This window comes from Microcebus murinus, chromosome 6, assembly GCF_040939455.1.
Source record: "Microcebus murinus isolate Inina chromosome 6, M.murinus_Inina_mat1.0, whole genome shotgun sequence".
Taxonomy (NCBI): Eukaryota; Metazoa; Chordata; class Mammalia; order Primates; family Cheirogaleidae; genus Microcebus; species Microcebus murinus.
Genome location: NC_134109.1, coordinates 12,801,253 through 12,824,519, shown reverse-complemented (window position 1 = coordinate 12,824,519; position 23,267 = coordinate 12,801,253). Strand labels below are relative to the sequence as shown.

At 36.4% G+C, this 23,267-nt stretch overlaps 1 protein-coding gene and 1 pseudogene across 2 annotated transcripts in view; both read right to left on the bottom strand.

Annotated features, from left to right (window-relative positions):
• Nucleotides 1–23,267, bottom strand: part of TRIP11 (thyroid hormone receptor interactor 11) — a 67,799-nt gene that overhangs the window by 1,713 nt on the left and 42,819 nt on the right. For both annotated transcript variants that reach the window (XM_076003767.1, XM_076003768.1), the window contains exons 16-20: nucleotides 17,910–18,009; nucleotides 5,019–5,100; nucleotides 4,124–4,238; nucleotides 3,572–3,688; nucleotides 1,984–2,128 (exon numbers count right to left, since the gene is read on the bottom strand). In XM_076003767.1, the coding sequence (XP_075859882.1) occupies nucleotides 1,984–2,128; nucleotides 3,572–3,688; nucleotides 4,124–4,238; nucleotides 5,019–5,100; nucleotides 17,910–18,009 (559 nt within the window). The remainder of the gene's footprint in view (nucleotides 1–1,983; nucleotides 2,129–3,571; nucleotides 3,689–4,123; nucleotides 4,239–5,018; nucleotides 5,101–17,909; nucleotides 18,010–23,267) is intronic.
• Nucleotides 19,884–21,576, bottom strand: LOC105876274 (ubiquitin-conjugating enzyme E2 D2 pseudogene; annotated as a pseudogene).

Sequence of the window (23,267 nt, the reverse complement as noted above, 5' to 3'; positions counted from 1 at the left end):
TCAACAATGAGAAACTCAAATAAAAGAGGTCTCCTAAAACAAAGAAAGCACTGAGACAAATTCACCAAATCTATTTATCATGGAGCACTCCTAGGGTTCCCAAGCTGTACTATCCTGTGAATGACAACTTTCCGAACTCTGGACAAGCTTCTGGTGTTCCTAGTAAGCTCTGACACACTTCAAAATCCAGGATTAAAGCCTAAGCAGCTTGCTTTCTTCCCCATGCAAACCTTGTATCAACTCAGACCATCAATGGCTTTTATCTCTGATCAATACAAATCAAGCAGGCATTGGACTTAATAAAAGAAAGGAGGTAGCTGGATGTGGTGGCACTTGCCTGTAGTCCCAGTTACCTGGGAGTCTGAGGTGGAGGATTATTTGAGCCCAGGAGGAGGCTGCAGTAAGCTATGATCTGGTCACTGCACTCCAGCCTGGGCAGTAGAGTGAGGGCCTGTCTCTTTAAAAAAAAAAAAAAAAAAAAGGAAGAAAGAAAGAAAAATAAAAGAAAAGGGGAGGGAGAAAGGGAGAGGAAGAAGGAGAAGAGAGGGAGAAAGAAGAGGAGGGAGGGACAGGAAAGAATGGAGAAGGGGAAGGGAAGGAGAGGATACAGGGAGGGAGGGAAGAGCTTGCCATGGTGAATTTAGGAGTCTGCTTCAGATGCTACAACCTAGTGTAACAAGAAAAAAATTTCTCAGTATACCCTACACCTCTTACATAAAGTTACAACTTTTCACTAAATTTAGCAGGTAAAACTATTATCTAAAGAACAGATAAATTTTCCTATTTTCTCTTCCTGTAAAAGTCCAGAAAAATGGAAATATTTGTCTAAATAACAGGAAGTTCCTAAAATTTCAAAATGTAAATCCTTTACTATTTCATCCAAATTTAAGTATCTGACTTATAATATAAACTTGAGTATATAACAACATATACTTTTTCTTTTCGTTTTTTTGAGATAAAATCTCACTCTGTCACCCAGGATGGAGTATGGTGGCATCATTATAGCTCACTGTAGCCTCAAACTCCTGAGCTCAAGTGATCCTCCTGTCTCAGCATCCTGAGTAGCTGGGACTTTAGGGGTACACCACCATGGCCAGCTAATTTTTTTTGTTTGTTTTTTGCCGAGACAGGGTCTCACTGTGTTCCACAGTCTGGCCTCGAGCAATCCGCTTGCCTCAGTCTCCCAAAATGCTAGGATTACAGGCTTAAGCCACCACACCCGGCCAATAACATATACCTTTACAGTGCAACTTACAAACATGTTAGTCTATATTAAAATATAATAATTTCAGAAAAGAGATCTTCCAATATACAATTTGTTTATAGTCTAATGGATTATAATTTAGTTTGAACTCAAGAAACTTTATTGCATACTAGTGTGTAATAATGAATATAAATAAAATCCCTAACAACCTACCGGGACAGAAGAATATATACACATGTTTACAACCACCAAACATTCACTTCCAGGCAGACCTTTCAACATATAAGGGCACTTCCTAACATTCTTGGAGGTCTTAGTTTACTTAACTGTGCTTATATATTAACATGCCAAGGTTTGGTTACTGAGTGTAAAGCTTAGATTTTCAAAGGTGGAAAAAACTCTTCTCACACTATAAATTACACATCTAACTCTGTTTAGCAATGAGCACCATTAGTCAGAAAGGAAAACAGGTGGCCAAGCAAAGGTTTAGCCGATTCACCACCACTTCCAGAAGAATAACTCAAAGTGGCTTATGCAGAGAGAGTTATTCTGATACACAAAGGGAAAAAACTGCACATGGTTTAAATTAATCTAAGCCAATTAAGTATCAGATTGCTACAAGAACATATGAAGCCAAACTCTGATGCCTTTTTGGAATTTTGAAAGCAGTATACATTTTCAAAAACACTAAATATTTAGTTAATATCACTATAAAACATAGTCATAAATTAAACATTCCATTTTTTTAATTGTAGGAAAAAATTAATATCTAGTTTTACCTTTAAAACTTTCTGGCACATTTGTATCCAGTTTTCTCCTTCCTGGTGAATCTAGAGGTTTCATATCATGAACAGAAAGCTTTAGTGGTGGAACAGATGGATGAGATTCTGTTTCCAGAAATTTAACAAAAAGTTCTGAAAAAGACTAAGAAAAAATATTTTGGTTATTTTAGGCTAGTTAATAAAATTATATTCACTACAACTAAGAAAATATAACAGCTGTTGTAATTAAATATTAAAAACTAATCATGTCATTTGAATCATTTTTTACAGATTGGCCTTATGAAAAATTGATAATACTAGCATTTTAGTTACATAATTATCATTACAAAGATTTTTCTTTTAAAGAGGCAGGCCTTGCTCCGTTGCCTAGGCTGGAGTGCAGTGGTACCATCATAGCTAACTACAACCTCCAGCTTCAAGCAATTCTCCCATCTTAGCCTCCCAAGTAGCTGGGACTTCCAGTATGTGCCACCATACCCCCAAAAGTAATTTTTTTTGTAGAGAGGGGGTCTCACTATGTTGCCCAGGATGGTCTTGGACTCATGGCCTCAAGCTATCCTCCCACCTCAGCCTCCCAAAGTGCTGGGATTATAGGCGTAAGCCACTGTGCCTGGCCAACAATTCAATCAATAATCTTTGATGACAACACTCATTTCAAATACCTCAGACTTAGCTAACTGATAACATTTATTTTTCTTGCCATCAATGAACAGCACTTAAGACATCACAACTTATCATTTTAACTATTAAAATAGACATGAAAAATCATATTGAAGGAAAACACACATTAAACATAATTTTCTAAACTATTAATAAGACCCAATGATGAATATAGCAAAAGATTATTAGTAACATTACCAGATTAAAATAATGTAGTGTAGACCTTCCCTTTAAGTTAAATTTTATGCCATCCAAGTAAAACAGGGTTTTATCTTTGATCAGCTCTGGGTAAGTCACCTATTCTCAGTATCCTCTTTATTAAAAAATAAAAGAAACTCCATATTCTACTCACAGTACTACTCGATTCATTAATCGAGTAGTAATTATTTATCTAAAGCCTACTACATACCAGACACTGTGTTTTCATGTTTATTAGCTGCTGTCTCTCATTAGAATGTTAGTTCCTTGAGGGTGGGCACCTTATCTATCTGGTTTGCAGTTGTATCCTCAATGCCTAGAACAGTCTGGCACACAGCAGGTGCTCAAAAAATATTCACTGGCTCAATTACTTGGAACATACATACATGAGTAAAGTAAAGCCTCTATCTTCAAGACTCTCATAATTTAGTAGCAATACTGCTTATGGCAGCATGATCAAGCACAAAGAAAACAACAGTTAATACCCTGAATATAAAAGTATCATATAAAAAATTAAAATAAAATCTATATGCAATACAATTATTAAAACTGGCTTGTAATCCTTAAGTTCACCTCTCTGGATCTCACAGCTTCCATAACTCTGAAATAAAACTAAAATAAAAAGGCTATATAAAATAATGTAAAAAAGAAATCTGGTTCTTTGCAACTGAATCAGATACACATAATAAAGAATACACAATAAAGCAAGAATAAAATCGGTTCTTACACTATTAAACACAGACTGCTGATTTGGTCTCAAAGGTGTGTTGGGGACACTTTTTGATCCTCCTCCAAGCCACCCAGTCATCCACCTGGTAACACCGCCCCGATCTTCATTAAACAACTGAAAGATTATTTTAAAACAGAAAAATATCAATATAAGAAAAGAAAAAAATAAGAACCACTTTCACATGATTTCAGACAGTAGCAAAGTATGCTTTCCAAGTCCAATTCCTAGTAAATGTTTCCTACAGATAGAAGCTACAAATACAATCAAGTGCAACTTCAGGCACAATCTCAAATAAAAGTTTTGAGGTGCCATATCTCAAAATTTCAGCATCCTGATATGAGAGTGGTTTGTAAATTACAAAACATTTAAACTAATATCATACAAATTGAACAATCCACCTCTTCAATGTAGTATAAAATGATTCCATTTCCACAGTATTGAGAAAATTATATTCAGTAAAGTTTATATACAGTAAAAGGAAAACACTTTTCTACAATGCCACTATTTTAGTTATCAATAAATTCAGAATGTCTTTCACAGTCCAGTTACCTGCTCCATTTCTTCCCTTTTGACACCCAGGATGCTTCCCATTAATCGTAACACTTCATGACGCTGATTTTTTGGTGTGTGAAAATGTCCAATGAAGAGGTTTCTCATTAGGACTCTATGAAAATAAAGGTAGAAACAGCTCAAGCTAACTCAACATTGAGTGTACCCAAACAAGACATGTAAATATTTAATTACAAAAAGCAAACATTTAATTATAAAAAAGACTAAACAGTAAAATATTTTAGAGACTTTTAAAAAAATGAAAAGTCTAAGAATATTTCAAACAACCCAAAATGTATACCTTCTGAAACATCACTTATTAGCTATCTACTTTCTTCAACCCAATAATTAAGGCACTGAGGGGGTACCTCATTATTAATTCTTAGTGCCTGTGGGCTGATGTTCATCTGAAGCAGACACTCAAGTGGTGACAAATGTTTTTGTGATTAATGTTATGCTGATATTTCCCCATTCACATTTATTGAGAATTTGTTAATAATACCTAAATTTTTAAAATATTAAGTGAGATATTGTTGCATATATACCCAGGTTTCAGAACTAATACATTTGAGCAAGCGTATGTTCATTTAAGGACTGTAAAGGGACCAAAACAGAAAGGTAAAAATAAACTTTTTATTTTCCAAGTACTTCATATTGGGATGATGTTTTAACTCTTTCACATGGTTTTAAGAAAAAGAATTAGCTGGGGAAACTCAACTTTAAAAAACAAAAGAAGTTATTCTATTGAGTCCTCATTAAAACTACCTACAGCTATTTAAGAAAAAGAAAAGATTTTAAAAAACTGAATCACATATAAACATCTACATGTAGAAGTTGTTTTTACCATAAAAGCAATTTCCATAAAATATATAAAAATTAAAAGGAAGAAGCATACTTGTCCACTTTTCCTTCTGTGCTGTTTACTAAGTTCATCAATTTCTTTTGTACATCATCCAGCATTTCTTGTCGGAGCTCATCTGTTTTAAAATATGTGAATAAAGATAGCCATTAACTGATTTAAATAATCTGGATGAAGATATAATGAGATTTATGGGATCTTTTCTATGAACTTTGAATATAAGCACTTATTCTAGTTGGGAATAGTTAATTACTTCCATCTCTTCGTTTGTCCAGAGAACTAGACTCTTTGATACAGAAATTACCTAGAAGCCAGAGTATGCAATAATTCACATGGCTTACCTTCAATAAAGTAATCAATTCTTTAATAGAACATTTAAAAACCAAAGAAGATTTTCATCCTCTAGAGATTTAACAGCAAAAAGATTTTCATCACTGCTTCCTTGCATGAAACATTTCCAGAGCCATTCTTATTTAATGGAAGGGAATGGAAAGGACAATTTTAAATTTTCCTTCTTATTTTCCTGGCTGGACTCTGTTTTCTGTTTTTGGTGAGCTAAGAGTATCTAACACAACTAAGACCATGGCTCATGATGCAGCCCATAGGGCAAAGTATTCTAGGGTAAGGGAATTGTAAAATACAATTCAGGTCCTTGGCTCTAATACACTAATCAATTATTATAGCTTATGAATGATTTGAAAGGATGCTTAAAGTATTTTATTTTTAAACTATTATTTAAAAAGGAAGCAAGATGTGTAAAGTCTTGGTGAAATAGTTGGCATTTAAGCAGTATTAAAGGCAAAGCCTAGAATTTGGACTAGAATAATCCAAAGTCTAGAATAGGCACTGTTCATAATTTCAACCATGCCACAGGGTTAGGATTCATGGACGAAGGAACTGTTAGTTAAGCATGGAATTTATACCTGTTACCTCAGTAACAGGATATCAAACTATCAATGGATAGTTTGAGCTGAAAGAGATGTTTACTAAATTCAAGCTAGATCATAAGTTTTTATTCTGAAGGAAATGAAAATGAGACTGCTTTGCAGCAGAGTTCTACTTTTCAAATCAAGAAATACAGCCTAACACTAGATTTTGACCTCTTTCCACAACCACAAATCTTTCTTTGAGTTATGCTGCATTTTCCTAATAGTAGCTGGATACAAGTTCTCATCAGATATATATGACTTGCAAATAATTTTTTTCATTCTGTATACTGTCATTTTACTTTCTTAACGGTATCCTTTGAAGCACAAAAGTTTTACTTTTTGATGAATTCCAACTTATTTTTTCTTTTGTTGCTTGTGCTTTTGGTATCCTATCTAAGAAACCATTACCTAACCCAACATCACGAAGATTTACTCCTATGTTTCCTTGTAAGAGTTTTACAGTTTTAACTCTAAAATTTAGGTTTATGATCCATTTTGAGTTACTTTTTGTGCATGGCATGAGGTAGGGGTAGGGGTCAGCTTCATTATTTTGCACGCTCTTGAGACCGCTTGTTCTAACACTATATGGTAAAGAAAAGTATTCTTTTGGCACTTTTGTTGAAATTGATTGACCATAAATGTATGGTATATTTCTGGATTCTCAATTCCCACTGCAAGAATTATGCAATGTTTTTTCTTCTGCCTGGAAAGCTTTTTTCCATCAGTACAGCCTAGTAACTCCTATTTACCCTTCATGTCTCTATTCCCAACTCAATTCCTTGAAGAATTTTCCTCTGAACCTTTCAGATTAGGCCAGGTCTGTTTTATGTTTCGATTCTATCCTGTGTATTCGATTCTATCCTGTGTATTCGATTCTATCCTGTGTAACACTTCTGTACAATGCCTAAAATTCTGATTTATGGTACTAAATGCATATATAAAACATCTAGTTTAACTGTTCGCAATGGCTTGTGGTTTTTCAAAATTGTAAAAATCTAAATTGCAAAATGTCATTCATATTATAGGCCAACTTTACCAAAATAGAGATGGTTGCCATAACCATATTATAAAAGCAAGGTTTGTGCTTGGAAAATCTCCTACGAACTTTTCCTTTCCTGTCTTTCCAATAATGAATTTAAACTTGGACATGAGAGAGGGGGGGAAGAGAAGAGGAAAAAAAGAGAAAGGAAGAGAAAGAACAAAACTATTACTAAAGTCTGAGTCAGTAAAAGGCATTTTAGATTATTAATGTGTACATGTATACTATGAGCACATTATGTTATCTGAGTCTTTTCTAGCATTACATTCTGGATGTGAATAGAATTCTCAACTATTTAGAGGAAGAAAAGCAAATAAATTAATTTCTTGTCACTGTTCTGACTTAACCACCTCACACACAAGCTAAAGTAGAAGCCAGCACTCCTCCCCACGACTATAAAAAGGTGGCAGAGAAACAGAGGTCAAACTTGCCTGTTACCTACCCTATCCTCACCTTCCCTTTCTCTGAAAGTTACCCTTCTCCTACCTATTTTCCTCTAAAATTAATAGGTTTGATACTGATTACATGGCAAAATGATAGTAATTTAGGTATACTGGGTTTAATAAAATATATTATCAAAATTAATTTCACCTTTATCTTTTTACTGTTTTAACATGGCTACTAAAAAATTTAAAATTATATGTGGCTCATAGTGTATTTCTATTGGACAGCACTATCTTAAAACATAGTCAGGATATAAACACTATACAACACTGTTTATTTTTTTAAAAAAAGACAAAACTAAATGATATATAGACATCTTCAGAGTAAAAATCACAAAGCAGGGTTGATTCCGATAAAAATTATTTTAGTAAAATAAGTTAGAACATTTTAATTTTGCTATATGAAAAACTAATGAAGAAATCAGTGTTAAAAGTTCAAATCAAAAATATTTTCTTGATGAAAACTAAGATTGGTATAATTTTGATTAAAATCTCTGTATTTAGAAACATGGAGTCAAAACATCCTTAAGACCAAAATGACAACAAGGTAAAATTTCTTAAACTCACTATCAGAATATATAGTTGGTCCCTGAGCTAATGTGATATTATAATGCAAAGGGCTGTTTCAAATTCGAGTAGTGGTTTAAATGTATTCTGACATTTGTGTCTAAGAAAAAAACTCAGAATCTAGGGGAAGGGGCTAGAAGGATGATATTAACTACGAAAGGTTTGGAAAAGAAAGGAATGTCAAACACCCACTTCAAAGGTCCCTACCAGATGCCTCTTTTTCTCCAGGCACCCTTGTTCTCCTCCCATGAGAGATTCTGAATATTTCTCTACAAAAACTGAACTCTAATTCAAACCACAATTTGAAATCAGAACTGTATTTATATGGGCAGGCAAAATATGGTTATTTAGAAGTAGGTTTTAAGCCAAATACAATATTCCCGTGAAATAATCTCACATGCCAAAATAATTCTTTGGAAGTTAAAAAGGGGGGGCAATTTGAAGTTAAGCAATAAAGCAATTGAGATTTAGTTTAGTTTGGAGAAAGAATTACTCAAAATGTTTGACACAGTAAAACTCGACCTATCAGAGTCTCTTCTATGAAACACCTAGAGATGGTGCCATGGTCTTCAACATTTGATTTAAAACCAAAATTGAACATAACTGCAACTGACTAAAACAAATCAGCACATCATAATTTTACAGTTTATTTGTGATTAATGACAGTACCCTATAATAATGTCTTCAGAGAACATCTTAAAGTTAATTGTGCCACATCTTTAAATGAGTCATACTCCTTGTAAAGTTATTTGCATATTTCATGACTAAGTCAGATTTTTTTGAACAGGCACCTGACTGGAAAAAAAAAAAATAGACTGAGCACAAAACTTGAGAGTCAGAGGACCTGGACATGAATCATGGTCCTATTATCTGAGCCAGACTTTGTTGGCTATTTTGTAAAATGAGTGTGCTTGTCTCAAAGGATTTTTTTTTTTTTTTTGAGACAGAGTCTCGCTTTGTTGCCCAGGCTAGAGTGAGTTGTTGCCCAGCTAGGCTGACGCCGTGGCGTCAGCCTAGCTCACAGCAACCTCAAACTCCTGGGCTGGAGCGATCCTTCTGCCTCAGCCTCCCGAGTAGCTGGGACTACAGGCATGTGCCACCATGCCCAGCTAATTTTTTTTTTATATATATATCAGTTGGCCAATTAATTTCTTTCTATTTATAGTAGAGACGGGGTCTTGCTCTTGCTCAGGCTGGTTTTGAACTCCTGACCTTGAGCAATCCGCCCGCCTCGGCCTCCCAAGAGCTAGGATTACAGGCGTGAGCCACCGCGCCTGGCCCATCTCAAAGGATTTTCAAAGAATCAAATGAATGATCAAATGTGACTTTTCAAAACAGTAAAGTGCTAATATAAAGCATTAGTACTCATTCGTCTGATTTCTTAAAATAACTAGTTTATCTTTCAATCTAGCTGTAATCAAAATCATACATATCACTTTGCTTAGTGTTAATACTTTGTAATTTTCCCCCTCTATTTTGAATATAAGTCATCTCTAAGAACCAAGACAAAGGAGTCAATAGAAAAAAAAGTTAGAAAGATGATTTCACACACACATACATATATATATATATATAAAAATTAGGTGTGATATCTTAATTGCATTGGGTACCTTAAAAATAATTTAAATCTGATCCAATATTAAACCTAATAAAATTTAGCCTCTTCATTTTTTTAAATGTAAGCAAAAGCTAGAAATTAGATGAGTTTATTATAGCCTTTCAACTTGTGGGGCGCGGTGTCAACGCCATTACAAGATGGCACCTGTTTCCGGCTTTGCCTAGAGCAGTAAACAAGTTCAGCGCACGCGCAATTGTCGGTTGCCCTGTGGCACAAGCATGCAAACGAAGGGTCCTGCTATGGACTAATGCTTTGGTGGCTCGACAGCTGAGCGGCCTATCCCAGCTTAGGGGTTGTGCTTCTGGGGTATATAGCAGCCTGCGCGCTGCTGGGCTGGGTCTTCCGCATCATGTAAGTCTAAAGGGAACCCCATTAAAGCACTGTCAGAAGAACTCCAGTTGCCGCGTCTTCCTTGCCGGACGCGGTGGCGCGCGCCTGTAGTCCCAGCTACCCGGGAGGCTGAGGCAGGAGGATCGCTTGAGCCCAGGAGTTCTGGGCTGTAGTGCGCTATGCCGATCGGGTGTCCGCACTAAGTTTGGCATCAATATGGTGACCTCCCGGGAGCGGGGGACCACCAGGTTGCCTAAGGAGGGGTGAACCGGCCCAAGCCGGAAACAAGCGCCATCTTGTAATGGCGTTGACACCGCGCCCCACATCAACTTATACAAGATCACTTTTAATACCAAATAATATATTTTTTACAAGATATCATATCTATTTACAATCTGAAGTTAAGCTATATTAGCATCTGCTTTGTCTTTTAACTCGATTCTTTTCAACCATATTAGAACAGAATTTTAAGGTCTATAGGGCAGCAGTCCCCAACCTTTTTGGCACCAGGGACTGCTTTCATGGAAGACAATTTTTCCGAAGACTGGGGTGAGGAGAGGTGGGGTCTATGGTTTTGGGATGATTCAAGCACATCACATTTATTGTGCACTTTATTTCTATTGTCATTACATTGTAATATATAATGAAATAATTATACATCTCACCATAGGTTGGGGACTCCTGGTCTAGAAGGCATAGTAAATGCTTTTTTGTCCCATAATCATAATTATTAATTGCTGAGTAAAAAGGAACTTATTCAACTTCTGGCAATGAACTTGCAGAGAAAGAATTTTATTAATACAGTATAATCTCATTAATTTGAATTACATTAGATCATAATCTATGATTAAAATGAAACAGGTTGAGGTCTACTAGATTATTATAGAGTTAATTGGAGTTACTATATACACTTGAAAGGGATTTTATATAAATATTTTTAAACACATTAACTGCTATGTGAGTTGTATATAACTCATACTAGTTTTGAGCCCAGGGCCTCCTGAAGCATATGTAACTCACACATCTCTTCACCTTGGGAGCTGTATGAACTTTTTTTCAAGTTGCATATAACTCACGCACAGAAAACAACAAAATATTAAAAATTTTTCATTAAATTAGAAAGGATCATTTTGTTTTTAAAGTTTTTAGTCTATTTTCGTAATAAAACACCATGGCCCCAAGGAAAAAAAATATTTTTTTTCTAGTGTGGCAGTCAATGTGTTAATGTAACCAAATCAAATTTATTTTCCCTCTCTGCTCTACTCCCTCAACCGTTTATTATAAATTCAAATAATCTGCAACAGAAAAAATTTTTAAAGAGTGAATATTATAAGTCAAGTTATATATTTAAATTTTTTCTCGCTCTGGCGAACAACACAGAATATCTATTTGATTTTAAAAGGTTTACACAAACCAGGCATATCCCAAAAGAAAGGAATGCAATTTTGTCAGTGACAAGTAAAACAGCTGTAGTAAAGTTTCTGTGTACTGAATATCCTCATCACTACAGAAAATATACTAATGACACAAGGCTTCCTAAGCTGCAGCCTGAACCTCAACTCATTTCTGAAAGTCCCTACCTACTACAATCAGCATGGACTACATCCAGCCAAAGAAGGATTCTGTTCAGTCCACATAGGGTTTTTACAAAAATTTAAATTACATGTCACATCAAAAAATTAGGATATTCCACCAAGAAAAAAAAATCCAGATTTCCAGTGTCTCTTTGAAAGATCTGAAGATTTGGCAACACTGAACCCACATTCCTGTGTGGCAACAGCTGGGTGGAGCAGAGAATCTGCCACCTCCATAAGAAATACTCTTCAAGTGACTATAGTCTTTACCTAGCGTCATTTGCTCTTTTATGTTACCATTTTGACTCCAGTTTACAATTTGTACTTGTGATCCATACTTTATTTCTCCATACAGCAACCCACTTCCACCTCTACCTTCTCAGTACCCCACATCAACACACCACATATACACATACGCACACACACACATACACACCACCCTTGGTCATTACTAATCAACCGTATCTTCAGCCGGTTTCCAGATTGTGCCACAGTTTCATAGGAAATCTTCCCTCTGTCTAGAATGATTTCCCCCACTCATTGCCTTCTTAGCTGCACCCACTCATCATTCAAGCAAGGTCAAGTATACCCTTCACCATCCTTTTCTATCCTTCCATGCCACCATCAGCAAGTAGAATGGACAGCTCTTTCCTCTCAAAACAATTTGTTGCATGTATTTGATTACATGTTGTCTTCTCTTCCTGTCTTACTATAAACCTTCTGAAGGTTAAGACCTTTGTTTCCGTGTCTTTATATCTCCAATGCCTATTGTAGTTCCTGGTAAACAGCAAATAAACAAATGACTATTTGAGAAATAAATGAAATAGTGATTTTCTCTGGGAAGGGAGAATATTTGGAAAGAATAGAACACAGGACAAAAAGAACAAATGATTTATGTTCTGAATTATGTACTAATCCATACAAAAAGAAACAAGGAAAAGTATACATTAACTGAAAACATTCTCATCACTACATAATTTACTAGATATTTAGAAGAATTATCTTTAAAAACTAATTTCTAAAACAGTTGTTTAGATATTAATATTAGGGAGACACGCTTTAAAAAATATAACCATTAAGTTGAAAGGGGCTTAATTATTTACCTAATTAGTATACACTTTTTTCTTAACTCATTATTCTGGCACTGTCTAGTATATCCAGATGTTTATATCATCACAAATAATTTTTTAACCATTTATGGCAATTCAGAAAACTGCATCTGGTACTTCTTATATGTTTCCTCTAAAATCAGCACTTCTGCCAAAAACATCTATAAAGAAATCCCTCAAAAGGTTTGGGTAACAAAGCGTCTGGGAATGTATTTGGCCTATGTTCAACAGGACATTATATGTTTTCTTGTATAAATCATGTCCTGGAATGTCTTTATTTAAAATAAAAACTCTACCATCCAGCACCATAAAGGTGGTTCCATGAAAAACATTTTAAGCTTCGTTTATATTTATAGTTTTAAAACACGTCTTTATGCTTCATATTACAGTAGATTTTACTGGGACTTACTTTATACATTCTTCTAGATTTTCTTTAAAAAATACTGTAAGGAAATTTTCCATTCTCAACTCACAGAAAACTTTTTTAAAAGCAGCCACTAAATGTTGTTTTTGAAAAAAAATCAGTTATGGGACCCTTTAAGATATAGGCATAAACTGGCAGACAGGCTAAAAGATTTTCCTGATGCTGGAACTAAATTTGTATTGCTTACAAAAACTTAACTTTTCTTTGTAAAAATTTACCACCCTTCTGAATCATGGTTATCAAAACAAGATCTCTCCTGTGCTTTTTTTTTTTTTTCCAATTCACCCAATCATTTTCATTTAAGGAGGGATTTATGTCAAGGATCATGATAGAAAACAAGAAGTAAAAGAAGGAAAAGGTCAAATTTGACCATAAATATAGCAAGATAACAGATGCTGTAATGGTTCAACTATAGTCTAGGTTTACACAGGTGTATATTTTCTCATCAATCACAATTCCATAGAAATTATGAACTCTGATCAACTCAAAATAGTTAATGAAAAATAATGTCTAACTGCTTCATAGACCAGTGTACTGAGTTTGGATAAGGATGGCATGTGAAATAAGTCTTTGGATATTGAAAAATAACACTTTCGGGTAAAATGTTGAAAGAATAGTTTCTAAAGGGAAAGATAGCAGTAATTCTTTTATGGTCTAACATTTTCTATTAAACTATAGTAACCATAGGGTCTTAGGGTTTCTTTTCATTGCTACTTTCCCAGAGAGAAAGAGGGAAGGGAAGAAGGGAAGAGAAAGGAGGAGTGAGGGAGAGATTTAAACAGTTCCCTACTACAGTTTAAGGCTCTACTCAAGTTCCTTTCCTCCATGGAATGCTGCCTGACCTTTAATGGGATTCTGGAGGAACTAAATATACACTGTCTTATGATCACTGTTGTGCACCACTGTTTTAAATTACTAACCTATGGTGTATCAATGCTATATGTCATTGCCTTAGCTAAGCTCCTTGAAAAAGTGATCCTATCTAGCATCTCACACAGCACCTAGCAGGAAGCCAGCAGTTGGTTCCCATTAAGTATTTAATGCCTGATAGGCATCTATCTTCATACTTTTCCTACAATGCCTGTAAATACCCTTAATTCATACCTATAGATGCATGTACATACTCCAAGAAATGACTGGAATTATCAACCATCTACTCTTTTAATATTGGTGCTATATGCAAGAGCTCTCTTTTCATGTCCAGGCTGAATCATCTCATCTCTAGCAGCAATGACATAATCAACCATTTTAAATAAAGTACTTTGTAGAGTGAGTTTCCTAATACTGTTCAGGGGTCCTCAAATTACGGCCCGTGGGCCACATGCGGCCCTCGGGTGTTTTTGCCGAGGCTCCCTGTCCTTCTTAGCAGCCAATTTGTCCCGGCCCCACAGTGCGCATGTGTGGAATGTGCGCCACAGTCTCCAATGGCCCTCCAACAGTCTGAGGGACAGTGAACTGGCTCCCTGTTTAAAAAGTTTGAGTACCCCTGGTTTAGATGCTGAAACTGTATATCAACTGATCATTAGTCTACGGATGCTTGGAAATAAAACAGTATTTTGCTTCTACAATTCAAGCCTCTATGTACTTTCTTACAACAAAAGCCAATTTGTCTTTTTCAAAATTGTTTCTCCTGGCAAATATTTTTGCTGTCTGGCCAAGTTTTGTGTTAAAAATAAAGTACAGTATTACAACATCAATCAATGTTTAAAGTACTTAATGATCTATGAGAAAAAATATACAATGACTATTTTGAAACAAACATGCTAATCAAAGTTTTATTTATATTATCAAATCAAGAGTGCAGCTTTGAGAAAATAAAATCATATTAGTGTTTAGAGATGTAATGGCAATATTAAGCACTTAGGTAATTAAGAAAACAGATTGTTAAGAAGAGCTGTAAAAGGCAAGAATGACTTAAAGACGTAACAGAATCAACTGTCTCTTTACTCCCCTTCCTGTCTGTGTAACACTGGCCTCTTGCCTGCCCTTTCAAATACCAGTCGTACAAGCATAATCAGAGCTTTTTCTGTAGCTAATACTGCCTCACAAAATGAGGCCAAAGTTCCTATATATTCATCATGAACATTAATTATAATTTTTTACATGACTGGGAACTTAGGCCACCTAAGTCTTTTATATAATCAAGAAAATCTGAAAATATTCTACTACTGGGGCTTTAAATGGGTACCTGAACAGGTACTAAATACAGGTTGAATATCCCTTATCTGAAATGGTTGGAACCAGAGTGTTTTGGATTTCAAATTTTTTCAGATTTTGGAATATTTGCATCATAGTACTTACTGGCTGAGCACCCCTAATCCAAAAATCCAAAATCCAAAATGCTCCAGTAAGCATTTCCTTTGACTGTCATGTTAGCACTCAAAAAAACTTTGGAGCATTTTGGATTTCTGCTTTTTGGATTATGAATGCTAAACCTGTACTCCGAGGACACAATAAGTCATAGAATTTTTATCTTACGATTCAATCCAACTACTGGGAATGGCTCAGGTAGGTGCCTAAAAGAGAATGTGGCCTCAGATATTACAATAGCATGACATATAGCACTGAATTGTCACAAACCAATAAGTCAGTCCATAACACTGCCTTTTCACCTCCATTAGTCTACACCTAAACCTGTAGGTATCCAGTGTGTCTCCTTTGGGTTGCCTGTATGTCTTCCAGATAATGTTGTAGTTGCACTGGCCTTCAATCTAACTAGATTGTTTTCCCAATAAATACTGCCTCTTGGTAAAGGCAATCATTTCAACATTTAGAGCACAATACAGAGAATAATACCATATCTTCAAGGGAGATGGAGATATATATATATATATAGAGAGAGAGAGAGAGATAGAAAGAGAGAACAAAACACAAGTCAGACTATAAATAATCATCTTTCTAGTGACAGGAATACAGTAATGTGGCAAGATCATGAGCTTTTATAATGGGTAAAAATATTAAAGGTCAAATCTCAATTTCTTTCACCTATAAAATGGAACTAACACCACCTATTTTAGGGTTTATGAAAAGTAAATGAAGAGAGGAGTAAATAATACAGTATATACCAAATGTTCACAATAGACACTCAATGTATAATTGTTTCCTTGCTGCCCATTTCCAGGCCCTCTAATAGATTTAGAGTTCCTGGCTGGCCAAGTCTAATAAGGTAGAGAACTTCTAGTTGGGCAGTAATTTGCCTCAGAATTAAGTTATTTTGAGGACTACTTCACATCTAATTCTTAGTGTTTTTTGTGTTCCTAAAAATCTTCCATCTCGGCCGGGCGCTGTGGCTCACGCCTGTAATCCTAGCTCTTGGGAGGCCGAGGCGGGCGGATTGCTCAAGGTCAGGAGTTCAAAACCAGCCTGAGCAAGAGCGAGACCCCGTCTCTACTATAAATAGAAAGAAATTAATTGGCCAACTAATATATATATAAAAAATTAGCCGGGCATGGTGGCGCATGCCTGTAGTCCCAGCTACCCGGGAGGCTGAGGTAGAAGGATCACTCGAGCCCAGGAGTTTGAGGTTGCTGTGAGCTAGGCTGATGCCACGGCACTCACTCTAGCCTGGGCAACAAAGTGAGACTCTGTCTCAAAAAAAAAAAAATAAAATCTTCCATCTCCTGTTTCCTGCTGGATTTAGGCCAATTTACTCTTTGTCTTGTCCTTTGGGATCCACATTTCAGTGGTTCTTGCCTGCTTGCCTCCTTTGTGTTCCAGTCACTGTTTCTGTTTGAAGTATCACTGCTGTATCATCTCTTTTATTTTGGCCTATCTTTAATTTCTACTTAATATTAAGTGTTATGTTTTTTTGTTTGTTTTTTTTTGAGACAGAGTCTCACTGTCACCCAGACTAGAGTGCAGTGGCATCAGCCTAGCTCACTGCAACCTCAGATTCCTGGGCTCAAGTGATCCTTCTTGCCTCAGCCTCCCGAGTAGCTGGGACTACAGACGTGCGCCACCATGCTGGGCTAATTTTTTCTTTTTTAGTTGCCTAGCTAATTTTTTATATTTTTTAGTAGGGACGAGGTCTCAAGCTCCTGACTCCTGACCTCAAGCGATCCTCCTGCCTCAGCCTCCCAGAGTGCTAGGATTACAGGTGTCAGCCACCACGCCCGGCCTGTATTTTTTCATTCCTTCATTAAGTGCCTTGTCACTGTTCTCTGTCTAACCTAGACACCTAAAGTTGATGCATTTCTAGGCTCTATTATCACCCTTCCAAAAACCTTGAATTAAATGCAACCCCTAGAATAGCTTCAACTTCCTATTTGCCCCTAAATGAGAGATTAAATGAGGACATATCATCTTTGTCAGCTATTAGATTTAACAAAGCACTACAAACAACCTGAATATCTGAGGCCCAACTGATAATCCTAAATATAGGACCCACTTTAGGGAACTGACAGAGCATATGAAATTATCTTACAAACACCAAAAAATATGTGATAAGTGTCTGTATAAAACACCATCAACAATCATAAAAATCTAGTACCCAGACATTCATTCTATAAAAAGTGACTGTTTTATTTGAGAATACTGCCCTAACAGATCCGATGGCTTTGGGTACGAGGCAAATGAATTGATCAGGAAAAAGTCATAACCATAAAAAGTCAGATCAGTCAAATCAATCTCCTTGATGGTCAACAGGGTGATAGCCAACACCACAGCATTGCCTTAACATCCAGGAAAACTAACTGGACAGCCAGAGCCAACTTAATGACTCTGGTTTCACTAGGTTCATACTTAAAGTGAAGCAAATCAATCACAGGTGATGGAAATAGAAGTCTCACACCAATGAAGTTGGTCTCACGTAACTGTGCCAATTTGTGGTAGAAGATTACATTTGATTCAGCACTACTGTTATAGAGGGGGAAAAGGAAAAAACAAAAAAACCTACTTTGTTTTCTAAGTTCTTCAATTTGTTCTTCCTTTAGATCTAACTGTTCTGTAAGTCGTGATGCTGAATCCAGTGCAGCATTTGCTTCGTCCAAACGTTCCTGAGGGAGGAAAATTCAATAAAAAGCAGTATGTAAAAATGTTTTCACAAACTATAGGGCTGGGAGGCCTATTAGAGTCAACCCTTTACAATTCAGCTGACAAAGATGCACCTCTGTGACCGCATTCAAGTTCATGAGACTAATAAGCATCAAAGATAGAACCCATACTCTTTCACAATACACACTTCCTCTTATAGAGGAACTAAATAAAAAGAGCAGATGCTACTAAAGACAGCACAGTGACAGAAGTAAAAACAAAAGTGACAACAAAAAGAAATAAAACTACAAAAACCAGATATGGAAAGCCAAGAAATATAGCAACATATGTTCTTATTCTTTTTAATTTATACGGCTAAAAGATATAAAAAATATAAAGTTTCATTATATCCTTACTACTTTAAATTTTATTTTCCTGACTACAACAGTGAATTTAAGCATTTTTTTTCCATGTTTACAGGACAGCTGGATCTGCTCTTCTGTGAAAACCTCTTTGCATACATTGCCCACGTTTTTACTGAGCTGTCTTTCTCCTGTCAATTTATAAAAGCACCTTGTATAGTAGATGAAATCTTGGTCACCTGTGTTATACAAATATTGTTTACCAGAGCTGCCGTTTGTCACCAACTCTATAATATCTTTTGTCATGTAAACATTTTTAAAATGTATATAGTTAAATATGTTCTACTTTGCTTTTACAGCTTGTGAGTTTTAGTCTTGGTTAGGATTCTCCTTGCTCCTAGACTGCATATGTAGTCTTCCAGATTTTATTGCAAGATATTTTGTTTTTTATATTTAAATCTCTAAAACAGTGTTTCTCAACGGGAATGCTTCTGACATTCATGGCCCACTAAATGCCAGAAGAGCTATCCACTCACTGTGACAACCAAAAATATCCCCAGATATTCAGTACCACTTCCAGTTGAGAATCTTTGCTTTTCATACAAGTGAAATTTATTTTTGCATATGGCATAAGATTAAGTTCAATTTTATTTTCTTCCTTATGAACAGCCAGTTGTGCCAACATTGCTTATAAGATAATCTATCCCTTTTTTTATATATATATGTAATGACTGTAGTAATCAGTTTATTACACAGATTAATCATTCTTGAACATACAAGCTCCAGAGGAGCAATTGGGTCTTTAAATATACACAAGTATTTCCATGCAATGAATTTTCACCCTTACATCCAAATAGACCTAAGCAGTTAAAAACATAAGAAAATAAGAGTTATTAGCTATGAATTAACTGAGAAACCACATACAAACCAAAGAATATGGAAGAGAGAAAGAGGGGTTTAAAAGGCTGAAGGGGTGGGGAGATGTAAGAGTTGGGAACAAAGCCCATCACGCTTTATGTACTAATAGCTCCAATCCATTTAAATATTGACCAGTTAAACTTAGACCTTAAAATACAGGATGTGGGTAGAATTAATCTGGTTGGTCATAACTTTCACCCAAGACGCAGGTCCTTCAGAATAAAATGAATACAGAAACAGCTTCATGTTCTTCACCTTGCTTTACATAACTGTTTTGGGTTTAAATGGATTCCACTTAAAAACAATCTCCTACACGTCAGTGGAGCTTTTCTTTCCCATCCAAGCACACACCAAACCCACCACCCCTCACACCTTGCCATTATCCAAATTTAAGTCAATAAGGAAAGCTTTTAGTCTCACACCTAGGTTACGCCTGGAGAAATGGCTTGTCACACACACACTTCTCTGCTAGGAGACAATGTTGGTACAGAAGTACAGTATTTCTAGTTTGTTGTTCCAAGTATGTACAACACGCAGCACTGCTGTATCAGGTAAACATGTGCACAGGGGAAGATGAGGCGTGGGCTCATAGAAAGCAGTCAAATGGAAATCAAAAGGACTTTCTCTTTCAGAGTTCCCCTATCTTTATTTGTAGAGGTTATCCAATAATTTCTTTAATTACATCGCATACTTCTGAGTCCATTCCCCAGCTATTCTGTTGTACTTTTCTCTATCTGTTTTGTAGATCCGAGCAATCTCAGGCACTAAAGGATCATCTGGATTGGGATCACACAACAGAGAACAGATGGACAAGAGTACTTTTGAAATAGTTAGTGCTAGAGACCACTGTGACCGTAGAATATCAAGACAAATGCTGCCATTACTGTTAATATTTGGATGATAAATTCTTGTTGTAAATGCAACCTTAGGTGGTTTGAAGGGGTAATCTGTTGGGAAATTAATTGTCAAGAAAAATACTCCACCCTGATATGGACTGTCATTTGGCCCCATTATTGTAGCTTGCCAATGGAACATGTCATCTCCAACAGGACCTGCTGAACATTGTGCTGGGGGATCCCGTGCCAGGTCATTCAATTCCTAGTGGATTCTCTTCAGATCCATGATGGGAGGCGGGTGGCGGCGGTCCCCGGGGTGGGGACCGATAATCTATCCTTTTTCTCATTAAATTAAAATTAGTTTAGTTTCAAATTCTCAAATATGTCCTGGGCTCTATTTCTGGATTCTCCTTCTGTTGCACTAATCTAGTCAATATTGTACTGATTTATGGCTCTACTTTGATACCTAGTAAGCAAGTCGTTTTCCTCACTGTTGTTCTTTCTCATAAATTCCTTGGCTACTCTTAAGTAGTTATTCATGTAAATTTCAGGTCAAGTTTTGCCATCTTTAATCAGTATGATAGCTTTTTTGATATGTCATCCTGGATAGGCTACAGTCCCCAGTTATTCAATCAAATATAATTGAGATGTTGCTGTGAAGGTATTTTGCAAATGTAATCACAGTCCTTAATCAGCTGAATTGAAGGAAGGCACATTATCCTAGGTAATCTATGTCGGACTGGTTGAACTAGTGCAAAGTTCTTAAAAGCAGGACTTAGGCATCCCCAAAAAAGAGAAGAAATTCCTTCTGTGGACAGCAGCTTCCACCTGTACATGTGGAGTTCCATTCTGCTTGTGATCTTCCTTTCCTGACTGTCTGTGCACAATAGTTTTGGCCCATGCCTGTGAGTTCCTGCCTGCCTTTGATGTGGTCTTTCCATCCTGACAACACTAAAAATTGCACACTTGCTTAGCCAGCGCCCACATTCACACAGCCAATTCCTTGTAATAAATCACATATGTGTCTCCCCATATACTTATCATAATTAATATACATTTGGTGCGCACACACACTCCCCTACTCGTTCTGCTTCTAGAGGTTTGAACACTGATATACAGAGAGGGATTAAAACAAAAAATTTTAAATAAAAAGTTTATTATTCAAAATTCACAAAACTAAATTTAGTGTAAAGAAAATTTAAGTAAATTATTTTTTTCTTATTTGTGTAAATTTACTGGGTACATAAGAAATTTTTTACATGTACATAATGCACAGTGATTGAGTCAGAGTATTTACGGTACCCATCACCTGAGTACATTTTTTTAAGTATAGTCACACTACTCCATTTTCAAACATTGAACTGATTCCTTCTACCTTACTGTATATTTGTATCCTTTGACACTGAGGTCCCCAACTCCTAGGCCATGGATAGGTTGGTACTGGTCAGTGGCGTGTTAGGGATGGGGCCACAGAGCTCTGTTGCGCCCCCTGCTTCATTCATCCCCCCACACTCCCCAACCCCCGTCCACAGAAAAATTGCCTTCCATGAAACTTAGGAATGGCGGGGCACAGCAGGAGGTGAGCTGTGGGGAAGTGAGTGTATTTACAGCAGCTCCCCATCTCTCACATCCCGGCCTGAGCTCTCCCCACCGCACACACTGCAGAAAAACTGTCTTCCATGAAACCGGTCCCTGGTACCAAAAAGGTTGGGGACCAATGCTTTAATACACTTCTCTTCATCCTCCCCCTAAATAAACTTTCAAATTATTTTTTTACCTCATTGCATTTATACTTACGAAATTATTAAAGCTTAAAACTACACTAAGACTTTTTAAAAAATCAGCATTTAGATTTCATTATTCTTTCTACCATTTGTTTGGTTTTTATTTTATTAATTTCAGCTTTTATCTTTATTAATTCCCTCTTAGTTTCTTCTGACTTATTTTGTTCTTTTCCTAAATGTACATTACATTTTAAATTTTAAAAAATAAAACTAGGCCGGGCGCTGTGGCTCACGCCTGTAATCCTAGCTCTTGGGAGGCCGAGGCGGGCGGATTGCTCAAGGTCAGGAGTTCAAAACCAGCCTGAGCAAGAGCGAGACCCCGTCTCTACTATAAATAGAAAGAAATTAATTGGCCAACTGATATATATATAAAAATTAGCCGGGCATGGTGGCACATGCCTGTAGTCCCAGCTACCCGGGAGGCTGAGGCAGAAGGATCACTCGAGCCCAGGAGTTTGAGGTTGCTGTGAGCTAGGCTGACGCCACGGCACTCACTCTAGCCTGGGCAACAAAGCGAGACTCTGTCTCAAAAAAAAAAAAAATAAAACTAGTTTTAAAAGAAGATTTGGACTACCATTCTAGCAGTTTGACATACTAGATACTTTGGATCCACTGGAAACAACTAAAAGTATTAGAGAAAATATAACTTTTTATGCAGTAAAATCTCTGCCATGGGGGGAGGAATATATATGTATCTTTTAAATGTATTAGTCCACTGACAAAAAAGCATCAATGGTCAATGAACATATTAAAATATGCTTGCCCTCATTAGTAATCAGGGAAATGCAAATTAAAACAAGAAGATAACCCTTCTGCTTTGGTTTGAATGTCTCTCACATAGTTCATGGGCTGGAAACCTGATCCCCAATGTGGCAGTGTTGAGAGATGGGACATTTATTGGGAGGTGTTTGAGCCATGGGGGCATTGTCCTCATGAATAAATTGATACACTTATTGTGACAGTGGATTCCTTATAAAAGGACACGTTCAGCGCCCTCTTGCTCTCATACCCTCTCCTTTGCCCTTCTACCATGGGGTGATGCAACAAGAAGGCCCTTGTCAGATGCAAATCCGTTGATCTTGGACTTCCCAGCCTCCAGAACCCGTGAGCCATTAAGTTTCTGTTCATTATAAATTACCCAGGCTGTGGTATTCTGTTATAACAGCTGTTATATTCTGTATAACTAAAACACCTTCCCATCCACCAGATTGGCAAAAACTTAAAAAGTCTGATAATACCAGGTATAGACAAGGATGTAGAACAAGAACTCTTAGGCACTGCTGGTAGGAGTAAATTAGCAAAATGGCTTTAAAAAACAATTTGCCATCATCTAATAAAGCCGATCTAATAAAGTTGCCTGTATGTATCCCTTAACTCAGCA